At 43.6% G+C, this 18,465-nt stretch overlaps 1 protein-coding gene across 1 annotated transcript; it reads left to right on the top strand.

The window, feature by feature from the left end:
* Positions 1–2,900: 2,900 nt before the first annotated feature.
* Positions 2,901–17,885, top strand: SLC25A14 (solute carrier family 25 member 14). The gene is made up of 9 exons (XM_032228419.1): positions 2,901–4,121; positions 6,422–6,569; positions 7,756–7,850; positions 11,100–11,185; positions 13,015–13,110; positions 14,413–14,537; positions 15,144–15,279; positions 16,052–16,132; positions 17,417–17,885. The coding sequence occupies exons 1-9, from the start codon at positions 4,058–4,060 to the stop codon at positions 17,456–17,458; spliced, it is 873 nt and encodes a 290-aa protein (XP_032084310.1). The 5' UTR covers positions 2,901–4,057; the 3' UTR covers positions 17,459–17,885.
* The last annotated feature ends 580 nt before the right edge of the window (positions 17,886–18,465 follow it).

Here is an 18,465-nt window from a genome sequence, read left to right on the forward strand (position 1 = left end):
CCTGCGTGTCTTTTCTTCATCACCACAACAGCTCTGTTTCCCATTCCTCCATTGCAGCCCAGGATCCATCTTGATAGCGGGAGGGGAGTGGGGTGTAATTTAACAACTGGTTTGTCCAGGGTCAGGTTGGCCGTTGCGGGAGGCTCGTTCCGCATGTGCGGCAGAGCTGGAGGACGGGGATGGGCCACACCTCCCACAAAGGCGAACTTGACCCTGCGCGAACCTGTTGTTAAATTATTAGAATCCCACCACTGGTCCTCTCTCATCACATTGATTCATTCAATAATTTTCTCGTGGGCACATCCACCCACAAGTCTAAGAGGCTTCTCCTGTGTGGGGGTGTACCTGCCAGCTTATATTCTCTCCCCCTCTCATGTTTTATTTATTTATTTATTTATTGGAATTTATTTATTTATTTATTTAATGGAACCTTTCCTACTTTATTTTTTTCCTTTCAGGCATTTATTCTACAGGCAGTGGTGGAAAATGTACATAACATACTGTTTTTGTTTCCAGCAGTAGCTGATTTATTTTTCCCCCCTGATAAGGGAAGATTGTGCCGTTTGCAGCCTTATCGGGAGCCAAAGGTCCCAGGGAGCGTGACTTAGGCCCTTATCACCACTAGCTAGGCTACTGAACACATTTTAGATGCACTAGCTTTCGAACATTAGTCGAAAGCTGCCAATCGGTATAAAATGCAGCTGCCCACCTGCTGGGAGGGGAGAACCAACTCAGCATGGTGAGCATGGCATTGGCTTCCAGGTGCATTTCAAAGTGCTGATTGTAATTGATGTAGCCCCTTTGATCACAGATTTCTTCAAGGCTGACTCTATCTGAAATTCACTTCTTCTGGACCTTTCTCCCAAGTGGAGATGCAAAAGTTAGGTGAGGTAGGAGCTTGCCAATAATGGAGGGAGCTCTCACCTTGCAGAAGAGTTTCCCCCAAGTGGTTTGGTTGTTATTCACCTTGGCATCCTTGTCGTATTGTAGGTAGTTAAGCAGAACATTTTAAGGCTTTCAATTACTCTTGCTATGGGGATGACAATGGTGAGGGTTATTGTTTATTAATCAATGAACGTGGCCTCTGTAATACGTTTGCTTTCTCTGCTGCTAAAGTGTCATGAGCTGGGCTGCCTTGGCGATACATAAATAGCTGAGCAGAGGAAATATGCTAGATGTGAATTGCCAGTGGGCGTCAGAGTAAAAGTGCATGAGCCTCAGGCTGAGTTTAACCCCCCAACGGCCTGTCATGAGTCTTAAGGTAAAGGTTTCCCTTGCACATATGTGCCAGTCGTTCCCAACTCTAGGGGGCGGTGCTCATCTCCGTTTCAAAGCCAAAGAGCCAGTGCTGTCTGAAGATGTCTCTGTGATCATGTGGCCGGCATGACTAAATGCTGAAGGCACACTGAATGCTGTTATCTTCCCACTAAAGGTGGTTCCTATTTTTCTACTCGCATTTTTATATGCTTCCGAACTGCTAGTTTGGCAGAAGCTGGGACAAGTAATGGGAGCTCACTCCGTTACATGGCGCTAGGGATTCGAACCGCTGAACTTTCTGCCAGACAAGCTCAGTATCTTTGCTACTGAGCCACCATGTCCCTCGTCATCTTAAGGAGCTCCAAATGATCAGATTGTAAATTTGAATATGTCAGCCGGACATCACTAAACACACTAAATGTATTACTGTATTATGTATTCATTATATTCTTAATTTTAAAATAGTGGAAAACGGATCCATGAATTTGTCTTGGCTTCCCCCCTTTTTGGGAGTGGGTAAATACATAAAGTAGAAATAAAAACAAGCAGCACATCTCTACCCTAAACAATGAAGAACTGATGTGTTTAGTCAACACAGAAGATATGTTTTGGATAAAAAAATATCTTTGTAATTTTTGAAGCCTTTTTCCTTCTCCTACAGAGAGGAGATTAATATTTTATTAAGAATTCTAAGGATATTTTGATTTGCTGCCCTTCTCTAACACTGCTGTTACCTGGTTGCGTGATGGAAGGTCAACCCAGAGCCACAAATATTTTCTGTTTTGATAGAAGAGAGAAAATGCTTTTCTTCTGCTCTTCAACTAAAATACTGCACCTCAGACATTTTGCGAGGGGTTGGCAAGTGCTGATAAATTGGCAGGAGAGTGAGAAAACCATAAAGTGTGATAATCCCAAATATGTTTGCAAATGACAGTTGGCACAACTCGTTTTTAATGATTTTTATTGAGCAATTATCTTCGTTTTATATCACAATTTTCATCTTTACAACACTTCAGTATCAGTGTACCTCATATGTACATACAGGTTATTTTTTTTCTTCCCTTTTTATATACATACACATTCCTTTATAACTAGTGATGAAAGAAATGTCCTTCTGGGTTCAACTCCCAAGTGGGGAAAAAGACACTGGAGACATGGAGGCTGCTTGGAAAGATGGTTTATTGGTGGACAGGACCACATGGCTTGAGCCCTGAACAGAAAAGGTGATCACATGCTTCAATGTTGGTGGAGAAGAAGAGAAGGGGCTGAGGGAGGGGCTTGCTGGGCTTTTTATAACCTGTTCAGTCCCACCTCTCTGTCTCTTGTTCCTGTGTAAGAAATGTATTCTGATTGGTTGTCAGACTCCCCTGGGGCCATGCAGAGGGCAACTCTCTAGGCTGTCTTTTGAATCCAGGTTTGGTTGAATTCTCAGATGCCGTGTGGTCAGTTGAGTAAAGGGCCAATATTATCATGCTTTAATCCCTGGAGCTGCAGTGGAGAAGTCTTTATTATGTAAAAGGGACTAGCCTGGCCTTCTCAATGGCTCATTAACAGTGGGGATGGGCAGGAAGCTACAGGAAACTATTCTGTCTTTTAAAACATGTTTCTTTCTTTTCATATCCAGAGAAATATTCTGCCTTTTCAATATTTCCTAGGATATTTCATTTTTCTGGGAGGGGGCTGGATGATAACTTCCCACACTACTAACTAGAAATTAGGAACCTATAGTAATCTACGCACTGTGCAGATGTTATGTTATATATAACATTTTTATCACTTGTCATATTTTAACATTGCATATCTTTAACTATCCTTATGTTTATTATCTATTTTGTTGATCATTTTTCTTTAACGATTCCTTAATCTTTGCCTCTATTCTCTAACCAGCTGTACCATATATTCCAAATCTAATAGTATTTAGTTTCTCCTCCTATCTTTTATTTCCATTGTCAGCCTATCCATCTCACACATTCTAGCACTTTATCACTATTCCACCACGAGATATACTTTCATTTTTCCAATTTTGCCCTTAAACAATTCTGGCCGTTGTTATTATTATTATATGTAGGCACAATTCGTTTTCTGAGGCCCGCACACTACACCGAACCCTAAACGTAACGTTAACGGGCTTCTTGTACGAAGCCACAAAAATGAAAAAGCTAGCTGAGCTTTGCCTGCTGCATGAACACATCTGCCAGACCTTCCAGCACGGGTGAATGCAGACAGCCCTCCATCCTATTCTTAAAACTGCCCTTCCATTGGTGAATGCCCCACCAGGGAGAACTGGAATAAGCAAGATTTTCCCTATTGCAGATGGAGCTGCTGTGCATCTTCCTGCTGGTTTGCTCCCCAATTTGCGGCTGATGGAAAGGTGCCCTTGGCAAGATCAAAGCCTTCTCTTCCCCCTCTGGGCTCCGCCCCCTCTTGGTTTAGCCACGCCTCCTTCGATCTTGCGGAGAACACCTTACCAGAGAAGGAGGATGGGCGGGGCAGGCGCCTCTCGCCCAGACTTTTCTCTGCCATTGGCTGCTTTTAGGCCCAACCTACCAGCTCCTCCAATCGCAAGCCTCGAGATTCTCCTCCGCATTTTCCCAGCCCGCTGAGAGCGAACCTCCTTTCCCCCCCGCTCCCTTCTCCTTTGTAAGACTTTTGGCCTTTGCCGGCTGCCGTCTGGACCAAGCGTGAATCCTCTCCGGCTGGGGGAAGAAACGAGGGAGTGCGGCTTGGCGCTCAAGGAAGGACGAAGCCCCACCTGGAAAGGGGGGAGGGGGCCCGGTGGCTTCCTTCCTCCGCAGCCGCGATGTCCGTCCTCAGCTGGAAGCCGTTCGTCTACGGGGGATTGGCGTCGCTCGTGGCCGAATTCGGTGGGTGAGATGGAGAGGAAAGGCTGGGCCCCGCGCGCATGCGCGCTTTCTCTTGACACCGCCCCTTTCGAGTTACCGGGCGGTAGGCCACGCCCCTTTCCCCGGTGCCTAGCAACGCCCCAGCCCGGTTCCACTGCGGCCTACCTGCTCCCACTCGGCCTGCGGAGACCAGGCGAGAAAGGGCAGGAAAATCCGTTGGGCGGCCTGGTCTTGGCCCAGCTCTCCCCCCCTCCTCCCCAAATCACTGTCCAGCAGTTGACCTTGAGTGTCCAGTCCTTATTTTGGAGAAAGAACATCACAATGCCGGAGTTATTGTTGTGCAGATTCAAGCTGACACTCCAAAGATGCTTCTTTTTTTCCCTAAGAGGCAACTGGACTTTTTTGTTTTCCTTTGAAGACATTTCGCTTCTCATCCAAAGAAGCTCTGACTGGATGGTGTGGAATGGAAGGATTCTCCATACAGTCAGAGCTGAAGAAGCTTCTTGGATGAGAAGCGAAAAGTCTTCAAAGAAAACACCAGATAGTCCATTTGCCTCTTGAAAAAAAAGCTCCTTTGGGGACAACCTGGATGACTGAGAATCTCCATAGAGGTGGAAGCGTAACACTTACTGTCACAGGAGCTGATGTGAAACCTGTCAAAACTTGCATCCTAAAATTTTCATCTGACAGTTAGGATAAGAACAGGTAGTCCTCGATTTACGACCACAATTGTTGTTGCTAGGCGAACCTCACAACGCTACGTAACTCCTGGTTTAGTCTTTCATTTTATCCCTGTAATATTGCTGTACAGGTAATCCTCAATTTAAGACCATAATTCACCCCAAGATTTAGGTTGCTAAGCCAGAAATTGGTTAAGTGAGTTTTGCTCCATTTCTTGCCAGAGTTGTTAAGTGAATCACCCACAATTGTTAAGCTAGCAACACTGGCTGAGTGACTCTGGTTTCCCTATTGACTTTGCTTGTCAGAAAGTCGGAAAAGGGGATCGCATGAGTCCAGGACATTGCAACCGTCATAAGGTTTAGGTTTAGGTTTATTCGATTTATATAAATATGAGTCAGTTGCCAAGCGTCTGAATTTTCACCAATAGGAAGGCCGCAGTGGTTGTAAGTGTGAAAAACGGTTGTAAGTCACTTTTTTCAGGGCTGTAATAACTTTGAACAGTCACTAAATAAACTGTTGTAAATCGAGAACTATCTGTAATCCGTGGAGAGGTTTCCCATCAGAAATCATGGGTGCACCAACTTGGCTGGAGGTTTTCAAGAAGAGATTAGATTACCATTTGTCTGAAATGGTATAGGGTTTCCTGTCTGAGCAGGGGGCTGGATTAGAAGACCTCCAAAGTCCCTTCCAACTCTGTTATTCGGTTAAAGTGTTAACTTACCTTTGCTAAGTGAAAAATCTATTCAGGGTATGTTACAGGTCTTCTCCATGAAGGAGCTCCGTCTGGTGGGATCAAGAAGAAGGGTCTTCTCCTAATGGCTCCCTATCTTTGGAACATCATTCCTGCAAAAAATAAGATTCCTCCACCTTGATACTGTTTGAAAGGCAATCCATGAAGACATGGTTCTGCCAATGGACCTGGGGACCAGGGTGATACGGGGCCCATGAAAAATGGTTGATTTGATTATTGTCGTCTGTGGGCTGAGATTTATTGGGTTTGGTATTTGGGATTTTACTTCTGTAATCTGTTCGGGATCACTGTGACTAAATTGGGCAGCCGTATATAATTTCTTAATAAAGTTTAATAAGAATTGAACCCACCAGAGTTGTACTTCTGAAAATCAATCAGTCTGCACAAAACCTAAGATGGAAGACTGTCAAAAGTACAAAATCAACATGTGCAGATTTACTTTGAGGCAGATTCCTTTATTGTCCCTCGCCTCTAGACAGAATCTTGCTGAACTAAAGCAATTACTTGCATCATTAAATATATAGTCTGAGAAGGTCTAGGAAGAGACTTGTCTCTCTCCTTCCCAACCAAACTACCTAAAATTACTGTCTCTCATTCCTCTGGAATGCACTCCCTCCCTGCTGGGAATCTGGACTACATTTCACGACAAAAACCATTGCAGAATCCTCCTGATATTCTTTACTGCCATTGGAGCGCTTGTACCGTGAAGAATTTTATTAGATCATGTTGAACAGTTTGGCTAGCCTCAAACCCCCTTTGGCACTAGGGGAAAAAAAGGCAGGTCTGTGACTGATCTATCGTCAATCCTACAAATTGCGGTACAGCTAATATATCACAGCAATCATTCGATCATTTCCGCTATGTGATTCAGCGGCTTCTTCTATCCTAGGAACCTTCCCTGTGGATCTCACCAAAACACGACTTCAGGTCCAAGGTCAAAGCATTGATTCCCGTTTCCGAGAGATCAAATACCGGGGCATGTTCCATGCCTTGTTCCGCATCTCCAGAGAAGAAGGAATTTTAGCATTGTATTCCGGGTAAGTACCACTTCCATCTCCTATATGCACAGCTTCTTGCCTACCACACACAGGTAGTCCTCGGCTTACCACAGTTTGTTTAATGACCGTTCAAAGTTACAACGGCACTGAAAAAAGTGACTTATGACCATTTTTTCACGCAGAATCCCCAGGATCACATGATTTATATTGGGACGCTTCACAACTGACTCCTATTTATGACGGTTGCAGTGTCCCAGGGTCATGTGATCCCCTTTCGCAACCTTCTGGCAAGCAAAGTCGAAGGGGAAACCAGATTGAATTGTGGTGGCACAGTGGTTAGAGTGCAGTACTGCAGGCTACTTCTGCTGATTGCCGGCTGACTGCAATTTGGCAGTTCAGAGCTCACCAGGCTCAAGGTTGACTCAGCCTTCCATCCTTCCGAGGTGGGTAAAATAAGGACCCAGATTGTTGGGGGCAAATGTGCTGACTCTGTAAACTGATTAGAGAGGGCTGTAAAGCACAGTGAAGCAGTATATAAGTCAAAGAGCTATGCTATTTTCCTTCCTTCCCCCCTCCCCTCCCTTCCCCATCCATCCCAGCTCAAGGTTGACTCAGCCTTCCATCCTTCCAAGGTCAGTAAAATGAGGACCCAGATTGTTGGGGGCAAATATGCTGTTTCTGTAAACCGCTTAGAGAGGGCTGTAAAGCACTGTGAAGTGGTATATGTCTAAGTATTATGGCTATTTTCCTTCCTTCCCCTCCCTTCCCCATCCATCCCAGCTCAAGGTTGACTCAGCCTTCCATCCTTCCAATGTCAGTAAAATGAGGACCCAGATTGTTGGAGTAACGATGCTGACTCTGTAAACCTCTTAGAGAGGGCTGTAAAGCACTGTAAAGCAGTATATAGTCTAAGTGCTATTGCTATTCACTTAACAATCGTGCTACTAACTTAACAACTGCAGTGATTCAGTTAACAAATGTGACAAGAAAAATCGTAAAATAGGGCAAAACCCAACACATTTCTGACTTAGCAGCCTAAATTTTGGGCTCAATTGTGGTCGTAAGTCAAGGCCTATCTGTACAGCAATACTGTTGGGATCACATGAAGGACTAACCCATGTGTTACACGGTTCACTGATGGTTTGTTGTGAGGCTCGCTGAAATGAAGTGTGGGAGTGCTGCTGTTTTCTTAATATGGATCATTGTTGTTTTTTGTGTGTTTCAGCATTGCACCGGCATTATTAAGACAAGCATCTTACGGCACCATAAAGATTGGTATATACCAGAGTTTGAAACGACTTTTTGTGAAACGTTTAGAAGGTTGGTATGCTAAAAATACTTTGTGGTTCTTTGTGGTGATAATCAGTCTGGCTGTGGCTCACCTGAGCTGCTTGGACTTTCAGATTCCCAAGATGGGCAAAGAGAAATGCCAAGGATGATATAAAAGTGGGAAAAAATCACCTATGTTCTATATCAAGGGCTTGGGGCTGGCATTTTTTTTTTAACCCCAAGACAGTTTGAACTATGCTTTTCTCTCCTCAATCTATACTTCTGATTCTTCCTATGCCACTTTGGGATGCATTTCCCTGGTTGCATTGCACTCAGGCCCTGAAAAGGTTTTCATTATCAATCACATGAGCTGCGGTGGCGCAGTGGTTAGAGTGCAGTACTGCAGGCTGCTTCTGCTGACTGCCAGATACATGCAATTTAGCAGTTCAAATCTCACCAGGCTCAAGGTTGACTCAGCCTTCCACCCTTACGAAGTAGATAAAATGAGGACCCAGATTGCTGGGGGTAAAAGGCTGACTCTGTAAAACCGCTTAGAGAGAGGGCTGTAAAAGCACTGTGAAGCAGTATATAAGTCGAAGTGCTATTGCTATTCATTAACAGCTGTATTGAAGCAAAAGCTGCTGCGGAGCACATCAGGATATGGCTGCACAGATGTTTTTATCAGAGAGAACATGGTCTCTTTTCCGTGACCCGTCAAAACCGCGCTCGACTAAGCCGCGCCCGATTAAACCGCATCGCTGACATCATCAACAGGGCGACAACAGCCAGCGCGGAGAAAGAAGGGCGCTTTAAATAGCGCTTTGAAAGCAAGCAGATTCAACTTAAGATAAGGATTAGGTTTAGGGTTAGGTTTAGGGTTAGCTTTAGGGTTAGGTTAAGGGTTAGGGTTAGGGTTAGGTTTAGGGTTAGGTTAAGGGTTAGGATTAGGGTTAGGTTTAGGGTTAGGTTTAGGGTTAGGTTTAGGATTAGGTTTAGAGGGGTTAGGTTTAAGTTTAGGGGTTAATTTTAGGTTTAGGGTTTACAGCGTGCTTCTGTCTCCGCACTGTTGTCGCCCTGTTGTTGACGTCAGCTACGTGGTTTAGTTGGACGCGGTTTAGTCGAGCGCGGTTTTGTGGTGGAACCCTCTTTTCTAGATAAAACAGATGGGACAAAGGGGAAATGCTCGGTCACAGAGCCAGGAAGTTTGCCGCAGCAAGCAAAGTTCAGGCCTTCATTCCATCTACTTGCTTCTACAAGTAGTCCTCGAGTTACAACAATTCATTTAGTGACCATTCGCAGTTACAGCATCGCTGAACAGAGTTGACTTACGGCCGCTTTTCACTCTTACGACTGTTGCAGCCTCCCCTTGGTACACTTGAGCAAAATTCGAATGCTTGGCTACTTGATTCACATTTATGACAGTTGCAGTATCCCAGGCTCATCTGATTGCCTTTTGTGACTTCCTGGCAAGCAAAGTCCATGGGGCAGCCAGATTTCACTTAACAACCCCGTTGATTCACTTAACCACCACAGTGATTCACTTAACAAGTACGGCCAGAAAGGTTGTAAAATGGGGGGAAATTCACTTAATAGTGGTCTCTCACTTGGCAACATAAATGTTGGGCTCAATATAGTCGTAAGTCAAGAATTACCTGTACTTAGTTTCCTCTTGATCTTTTCTTTGACATTTGCATAAATCTAGATCAAGTCCCTTGGTTCTCCTATTTTCCTTGATGAAGATTAGAATCCTGTCCCAAAGCTGCTTTTTTTTTAAGAGGCAACTGGACTTTCTGGTTTTTTTCCTTTGGAGATGTTTCGCTTCTGATCCAAGAAGCTTCTTCAGCTCTCAGATGAGAAACATCTTCAAAGGAAAACCAGGAAGTCCAGTGGCCTCTTGAAAAAAAAAAACACCTTTGGGACAACCATGACCTGGATGACTGAGAATCTCCAGAGTGATTAGAATCCAGTGCTTTTCTTCTTAAAAAAAAAAAGAACATACCTCCGAATGCAGTCATTTTGACGCTCGTTCCAACATTCAAAACGGGGGAACGCCAATGAAAATCCAGATGTTGTGCTGCCCTGCCTGCCTTCTCATCGCCCATCAAATTGCCTCTGCCTACACTATCACATATGCTGTGTGTTGTGGTCTCTGCTTATGGGAACTATGTCTTAAATGTTTGTTTTCCTGCAGGCCCTGGGCAGAGAGTGACCCGGTCTCTTTGGAGAGTGCTGCGGTCAGTACCCCTGCCCTCCCCAGCCTAACTCTGCTCTAACTCTTGGCTTTTCCTTTCTGAACTAATTCTCTAATCACGTTGGCTGGGTATTTTTTATTATTATTTCCGGTTCTCAGATTCTACTGAATCTCTATCCAAAATTGTCCCAAAGGTGCTTTTTTCAGGAGGCAATTGGGCTTTCTTGGTTTTTTTCTTTTCTTTTGAAGACATTTCACTTCTCATCCAAGAAGCTTCTTCAGCTGAGAGGACAGTGGGGAATGGACGGATTAACTGTATCTTTAGGGACCGAAAAGTCTCTCAAGGAATATAAATCAGATAATCTGTGTCTTCAGGGACAGACTTTTAGTTATACAATTTGGGATGAACACCTTTGGAATGGTATGGGATTAGGAATGGATTTCCAAAGAGAAAAATGCAGACTACAGGAACTAGGAGCACTACTCAGGTGATCCTAAAGACACAGATAAACCTCCAAGTGCTTCAATGACCCACTAAAAGGATGCAGATGACCAGCTGTCCGCAAGGAATATCAATCCTTCCATTCCTCACTGTCTTGTCAGAGCTGAAGAAGCTTCTTGGATAAGAAGGGAACCGTCTTCAAAAGAAAAAGCAAGGAAGTCCACCTGCCTCCCGAAAAAGCACCTTTGGGACAACCATAACCTGGATGACTGAGAATCTCTACAGACTTTCTGTCAAAAATTCTTTCTGCGTAGATGCCTCCCAGGGAGCCTAAGGGATTGGGTGGCAATTCCTTTTTTTAGAATCTTAACCATTCTGGGGGAAAAAGCAAGGAAATGGGCTCATCTACTTGCTGCTTTATACACTCACGATCTGGAAAAAGAATGGCTTGATTGGAATCCTGAAGATTTGCAATATCTTTAGGTACAAGAAAGAGATGGTTTGAAAATCTGAGCACCTGGTCTTTTCCCTAAAATAAATAAATTTATATATAAGAACATATACTCTTTTTCATCTTTACTTTTCCTTCCTGAAATCTTAACTTCTGTTGCTTTCTTTTTCTTCTTAAGCAGCATTTTGGGTTACACCATGTTCTTTCTAATTGCAGATGAAACGATATTAATCAATGTCATCTGTGGAGTGATTTCAGGGGTGATCTCCTCCACTATGGCTAATCCAACAGATGTACTAAAGGTAAGAGGAGCCTCCCTTGTGGGATACTTGTCGCTGTGTATCATTGCTGGTCTCTTGATGCTTTTTATTTTTACTTCCTGGCATTTTCAAATTCTATAACCGTCTCTTGCAGCCCTGCTCTATCGATATATGTAGTCCTCGATTTACAACAGTTCATTTAGTGGCCATTCAAAGTTACAACATCCTTGAAAAAAGTGACTGATAACCGTTTTTCACACTTAACTGGCATCGTAGTTAAGGGATCAAAATTCAGAGGCTTGGCAATTGACTCGTATTTATGACGGCTGCAGTCACGTGATTCTCCTGCTGAAATCTTCTGAGATGCAAAAGTCAATAGAGAAACCGGTTTCCCGTAACAACTGTGCTACTAATTTACTAACTGCAGTGATTCACTTAACAACTGGGGCAAGAAAAGTGGTAAAATAGGGGCAAAATTCACTTAACAAATGTTTCACTTGGCCAGTTTCTGGGCTCAATTGTTGTTGCAAGTGGAGGATGTACCTGTAGATTGCAAATAATTCTCGACTTATGACTAAAATGGAGGCTAGAATTGCCTTCGTCAGTCATGATGTTGTAAGTCGAGGCACCCATGTAACTGACCTGATTTTATGGCCTTTTATGCGGCAGTTGTTAAGTGAGCCAATGCATTCCTATGGATATTTTTTGTGGGTTGTTTCTGGCCAAAATGTCACAAACCATAACACATGACCACACAATGATGAAACCGGCTGTAAAGGTGCGCTGGCTGCCAAGCATCCGAAATACAGCTATGTCACAGTGGAGTTTGTGTGCTGAGGACCCTTTTGGGGGATCTGCTCTAATGTCAAACAGTTGCTAAGTGGCTTAGCAAGGACTTTTTCTATATCCTAAGGAATCTGCCTAGTAAAACATTTAGAGCCTGTTCTTGCAGGCTTGATCCAGCTATCGAAGACTAGCAATGGCGTCTTCTCTTCACTTCCCTAGAAATGATGTGGAGACTCTAGAAAGAGTGCAGAGAAGAGCAACAAAGATGATTAGGGGACTGGAGGCTAAAACATATGAAGAACGGTTGCAGGAACTGGGTATGTCTAGTTTAATGAAAAGAAGAACTAGGGGAGATATGATAGCAGTGTTCCAATATCTCAGGGGTTGCCTCAAAGAAGAGGAAGTCAAAACTATTCTCCAAGGCACCTGAGGGCAGTACAAGAAGCAATGAGTGGAAACTAATCAAGGAGAGAAGCAATTTAGAACTGAGGAGAAATTTCCTGACAGTTAGAATAGTTAATCAGTGGAACAGCTTGCCTCCAGAAGTTGTAAATGCCCCAACACTGGAAGTCTTTAAGAAGATGTTGGATAGCCATTTGTCCTGAATGGTATAGGATTTCCTGCCTAGGCAGGGGTTTGGACTAGAAGACTTCCAAGGTTCCTTCCAACTCTGCTATTGTATTATATTGTATTATATTACTTCTCTTCACTAGATTAACAATGGCAAGAACTGGGCCTGGCTAGTCTAGTGAAGAGAAGGACCAGGGGAGACACGATAGCAGTCTTCCAATATCTGAGGGGCTGCCACAGAGAGGAGGGGGGTCAAGCTCTTTTCCAAAGCCCCTGAAGGCCAGACAAGGAATAATGGATGGAAACTCACCAAGGAGAGATTCAACCTGGAAATAAGGAGAGATTTTCTGACAGAGCAATCAACCCATGGAACAGCTTGCCTTTGGGAGTGGTGGGAGCTTCATCACTGGAAGCTTTCAAGAAGAGACTGGACAGATGCTTGTCAAAAATGGTTTAGGGTTAACAGAAATATTGGATCATAGGTCCACTGACTTTCCTGCTCTCTTCATTTTTAGATTCGGATGCAAGCTCAGGGCAGCCTCTTCCAGGGAGGCATGATTGGAAGCTTCATAGACATCTACCAGCAGGAAGGCACGCGGGGCCTCTGGAGGGTAAGTGCTTCTTGTGTTCCCTCCCATTCTCCATTTATTTGGTTGTTGCTTCCAAAGGAAAATGTGTAAACCACTTTTCTAAGACAGTTTTTAATTATGTTTATATTCTGACTTTCCTCGGGTATCGATACTCTGAATTGGGTTGTTTCCTTGCAGGAGTTTCATTACCACACTACATCATCCATGCCAGAAAGGGGGGGGGATGGAGGAGGAGGAGGAGGAGAAAGATGACTGTGAGGTCCTTGGTGCTCTCTGAGCTTGCAGTTGTTTCATTATCTAATTAAGTAAGATCATCAGTGCTGTGATTCTCCTCTGAGTACACCTAGTGATGCTCAAAAGATCCAACCATCATTTCATTGTCACTTCCAGAATGCTGTGAGTTTGGTTGTTCTAAAAAAGAGTCCTTGGCCAGGGCCTTCCAGTATTATGAGCCATGGTGGCGCAGGGTTAGAATGCAGTATTGCAGGCTAATTCAACTCACTGCCAGCGGTCCAATCCGCACTGGCTCAAGGTTGACTCAGCCTTCCATCCTTCTGAGGTCGGTAAAATGAGAACCCAGATGCTTGGAGGCAATAGACTGATTCTGTAAACTCTGTAAACTTAGAGAGGGCTTTAAAGCACTATGAAGCACTATATAAGTCTAAATGCTATTGCTAAGGTCTGTTCAGTGGAGACTTGAACCTGCTGACCATCAGCTTAAACATGTTGGATTTAAGAATCAAACCTTAGGCAGCTGTGACAACTGGTGGTTGACTCTTAGAATTTTTAGAATCACAATTATGTATGAAAAAAAGTTATAAACGTGGTGGTAGCCATCACATTTTTTAAAAAAAAATATTGAGAGTAGTGGAATAATTTTAATACTTTCCCTCAATTGAAGTGCTGTCCTTCTTCATCAAGGTCCCTTATTTTTGATTTTCAGGGACCAGCCAGTAAGACCCTAATTCTCTCAAGGAACGAGAACGGCAAAGCAAGCAAAAGCAAAATAACGTAAACCAGAATAATGCAGAGCAAATAATAGATTTTAATTTTCGGCATTAACATTTGTTAATGAAATCAGAATCTTGTCAAAAGAGGAATTGATAAATCAGGTGTATAGATCTATCTTTTTAAAGGAGTTCTATAAACAAGAGTCTTGAGATCACACCTAAATGCCAGTGGAACCTTTATTCACCCGTTGAAAAACGAAGCAACCTGCAAACTTCAAAACAGTTAAGGATGGGATAAATGGAAGTCATACGATAGGTCATTGAGCAAGATGGGGTTAAAGCCATACTAACTTCTGGTCTTTTCTTCGGCTAGGGTGTAGTTCCCACGGCTCAGCGAGCTGCTATTGTGGTAGGAGTTGAGTTACCAGTCTATGACATCACCAAGAAACATTTAATACTTTCAGGACTCATGGGGGACACAATTCTGACACATTTTATGTGAGTACCTGCCACTGTTCTGGGGGTTGACCTAAATGTATTTCTCTCAAGTTGTGTAGGCTGTGAAACGAAGCATGGATTGTGGGCATGGAGTATAAGTAGTCGAGGTCACATTTTGGAGTTTTCCCCTGTGACTTCTGGAGATCGTGCCTCCTCCTAGTGGGTGGATACTGGTATTGCATTAAGCCACATTATGGACTTGTTTAGTTTTGATTCAGTATGACATGTGAACCCAGCTCTATAAACTTAAGATTTATGGTGCAATATTATGCGTAATCGAGAGCTCGTAGCATTTAAATATAATGAGAACAAATGTGAACCCGTGTTAGAAATTGTAAGGAGCAAAGAGACTATGGTGTCAAAGCCATCTTTTGGTGAGGCACCAGTATTACTGTCCTTAAATTTTTACATGAGTTCTGGAAAACTCAGAAGAAGAATCTGTCATTGTGCCACACACAACTAAAACTTGTGGTTTCCATCGCACATTTTCTCCCAATAATTACACTAGGCCTGTTCCTGAAATCAGAAGGAAGGAATTCACAATCTCTAGTTACTTTGTGAGATGCACAGGCTTTTAAGCGGTTTCTTCTATGCTTGTCTGTCCAGTTCCAGTTTCACTTGTGGACTGGCTGGTGCCATAGCTTCCAATCCAGTGGACGTGGTTCGTACCCGCATGATGAACCAGCGGGCCATAGTGGGAAGCGTGGAGCTGTATAGGGGAACAATGGACGGCCTGCTAAAGGTAAGAACAAAGGGTAACCATCTTGAGTGAGTCAGGATTAGTGTGGTGTAGCGGTTCAGGGGTGCTGGACTAATAGTAGGGACACCTGGTTCATTCTCACCCTAAGTAAGTGATGGCAAACTATAATAATAATAAACTCAAGTGCCCAAACCAAAACACATGCGCACATGTGTGCCAGAGCACCAGAAATCCAAAGACCAGCTGGCTGGCACACACTTGCTTGTTTTGGGGGCATTTTTCGGGCTATTTTCAGGCTGGTTTTGGGGCCAAAAATGGCCTGAAAATGGCCCAAAAACAACAGTCGGAAAATGGCCCAGAAAACAGCCTGAAAATCAGCCTGAAAACACCCTGAAAAATGGCCGAAAACCAGCCCAAAAATCAGGCTGAAAACGGCCTGAAAAAATGGCCTAGTTTTGGGCTGTTTTCCGGCACTCCAGCGCCCCTGAAGACCAGCTGGCCAGCATGCCAAAAACCAGAAGACCAGCTGGCGACAGTGCGTGTGCCAACAGAGAGGGCTCTGCGTGCCACAGGTTCGACATCACGGCCCAAGGTCAGGGAAATGCATTGGCTGATTTTGTCTCTATCTCCTCCTCTACTACTTACTTTTCTTGCTGTGGCGGGAGCAGTATATAGGGGTGAAGTGGGACTCCCCTTATGGGGTGCTCCAAGCTCCTAAATAAAGGCAGGATGTAAATCTAAAAAAAATGTTGGGGCAACACAGAAGGTATAGACTGGGATGTATTTTGAATGTGGCTTCTTATCGCCTCTACAGACTTGGAAAAGCGAGGGTTTCTTCGCACTTTACAAAGGCTTCTGGCCAAATTGGTTGAGACTTGGTCCCTGGAATATCATTGTATCCTTTTGTATGAATAGGCAGAGGCACCATCATGCAGGGAAGGCTGGGGAATATTTTTGAAGCAATTATTGATCGTAGCCAAGAGTTTTGTAGATGTGGCATATTTCCTGCAAATGCTGAATCATAAGTTAACCCAGACCTATTCTGATCTAATTCAGCAGGCTGTGTGAACCTGATTGTTATTATTATATACCAGAACAATCACTCTGAGCTATATGTTAATAAGCACTTAATTGGTCTAAGCACTTAATTTGGATTGCTATAGCCACTCCTGTGTTTACACAAGGTTTTGAGTGGTTAATCGACCTCGTTTGATTCATACAACTTGCTGAATCCCAAAAGCGAAGAAAGATAGAGTCAAATTTAGGCACCCTTGACCTGCTGTGCAAAGGCAGCTTCTGAATTTTTAACTGATACAATTAAAGATCAATTTAGCTTCCCAGAACAATTTGTTCTGCAAAGACATTTGAACAGTGTATTTTTATTTGGGACATGCTGATGTAGGCAGTCCACGTGAATTTGGGAGTTGAACAATTCTACATACTTTGGGGGAGCAGAAGCTACTGGGTAGACTGGCCACTCTCATGGCCTTCCGAAAAACTATCAAAACCTGGCTAATCCGGCAGGCCTGGGGCTGTTGACCTCTTGACCGAGGTCCAGCCCCGCTTAGTCTGGGTGCATGATGTGTTTCTTTTAATCCGCCTTCTTCTGTTTGTTTTTTAACTTTTTTCTTAATATTTTTATTTCTGAAAGCCGCTCGGAGTCCTTCGGGATTGGGCGGCCTATAAATTTAAGAAATAGAAATAGAAATTCTATCCTTATCAAATCCAGTTATTGGATCTTTAAGGCTTGGGAAAGACTCCTGTTCAAGTGATAGGCGAACCCTGCCCAAATTTGATATTCATGATGCACTCAGGATATTAGCTGATCTTTGGGTAGCTATCCAGTGCAGTTCCTTCTACTGAAGTGATATAAAATATCTTATCCTCCCCCTTTTTTCCCCTGTATCATAGATGATGATTAACCATTATAATTCCAAATTGTGTGTGTTGGGGGGGGGGGAATCAGGGCTGTTAATTTGTTTATTGCTTTTAATTTTTGTCTTCTTTTCATACTAACATATTCTCTTGATTTCTGCAATTCTAGCCCCTTAAGTCCGCTTGGGATCATTGAAATGCAAAACTAGACATGTTAACTTAGCTGGAAATGAGACCCAGAGGGGGGGGGGGGGGAGATTAGAAATTCCTCCTTTGAAAAGTTCTTTCTTTAACTCAAGGACAGTTTTTTATCACCTACGAGCAGCTGAAGAGGCTCCCTTTTTAAGATGGATTGGTCATCCAGCTGCCCCTCCTGTTCCCTCCATTCCTGCATCTTCACGTATTATTTTTTTTATTTTTTTGGTCTACATGGACTTTGTTTCACCCTCCATGTACTGAGTGCTCAGTATTAGGAGGGTGCTTAAGGGGGAAGGGGAGGATGGGTCCACAAATACAGTATTCAGAGCCTGGTGCACGTGCTTTTCCACCCCGCAAGGGAGACGGTGGAACACGGAGTGAGAGCACTTAGGTCTGTGTTTGTATCTTCCATGAAGAGAGCTGTGAGTTAAAAACCCTTTTTCACTGCCATGTGGCTTTTGCAGCAGGCAATCCCTCTTCCCCCTCTGGCCCATGCCAGAGGAAAGGGGAAAAGAAGGGGGCTGCTGCAGGCCTCCTTTCATTGTCGTATAAACCCCATTAAACTATTTATTGGAATCCAATCCTGTGATGTCTGCGTATTTGTATTTCTGCAAATATTGAAAGTTTTCTTAAACTGGGCCAGGCGCCTGCCTGTTTGAACAGGTCTCTTTTTAAAAGAAAGAAATAAGAATTGCCTGTCCAGCGATGTGTTTTATACACCTGCCAGGCTTAAATTAATGTCCCTGAATTCTGATCTGGTACTGTTGTAAACATATTCAAATCTAGAGAAAGGATCACCCAGGTAATCCTCACAATTCATCCAGTGAATTGTAGTTTCTGGTTGACTGCAGGATGACTCGCCTGAGAAGAACAAAAAATCAGAAAGGGCCTGATTTTTAGCAGCTCCTAAAAGCTCGTGCCTTTTAATAAAATCGGTGCGTTGATGCTCCAGGAAACGAAGCCCGATTTTTTTTGGCTACCATCCAGCAATGTGGCTTCTCTCCTAAAAAGAACCTTACATTTTCCATCTGCGTTTACACTGAGCAGATTAAAAACAGCTAAATCGCGGCTACCCAAGACACGATATGGATAGAGATGTCATTAGCAAAAAGGCCATGAATCCTGACCACGCGATTCAGCTACAACAGGTGCGTG

The sequence above is a fragment of the Thamnophis elegans genome, chromosome 12, assembly GCF_009769535.1.
Source record: "Thamnophis elegans isolate rThaEle1 chromosome 12, rThaEle1.pri, whole genome shotgun sequence".
Classification (NCBI taxonomy): Eukaryota; Metazoa; Chordata; class Lepidosauria; order Squamata; family Colubridae; genus Thamnophis; species Thamnophis elegans.

Excerpts from the sequence above, each read along its gene's own strand:
- SLC25A14 (XM_032228419.1), top strand. The coding sequence starts at position 4,058 with ATGTCCGTCCTCAGCTGGAAGCCGTTCGTCTACGGGGGATTGGCGTCG. Across the intron at positions 11,186-13,014 it reads ATCCAACAGATGTACTAAAG|ATTCGGATGCAAGCTCAGGG; the intron begins GTAAGAGGAGCC and ends CTTCATTTTTAG. Across the intron at positions 16,133-17,416 it reads TTGGTCCCTGGAATATCATT|TTTTTTATCACCTACGAGCA; the intron begins GTATCCTTTTGT and ends ACTCAAGGACAG.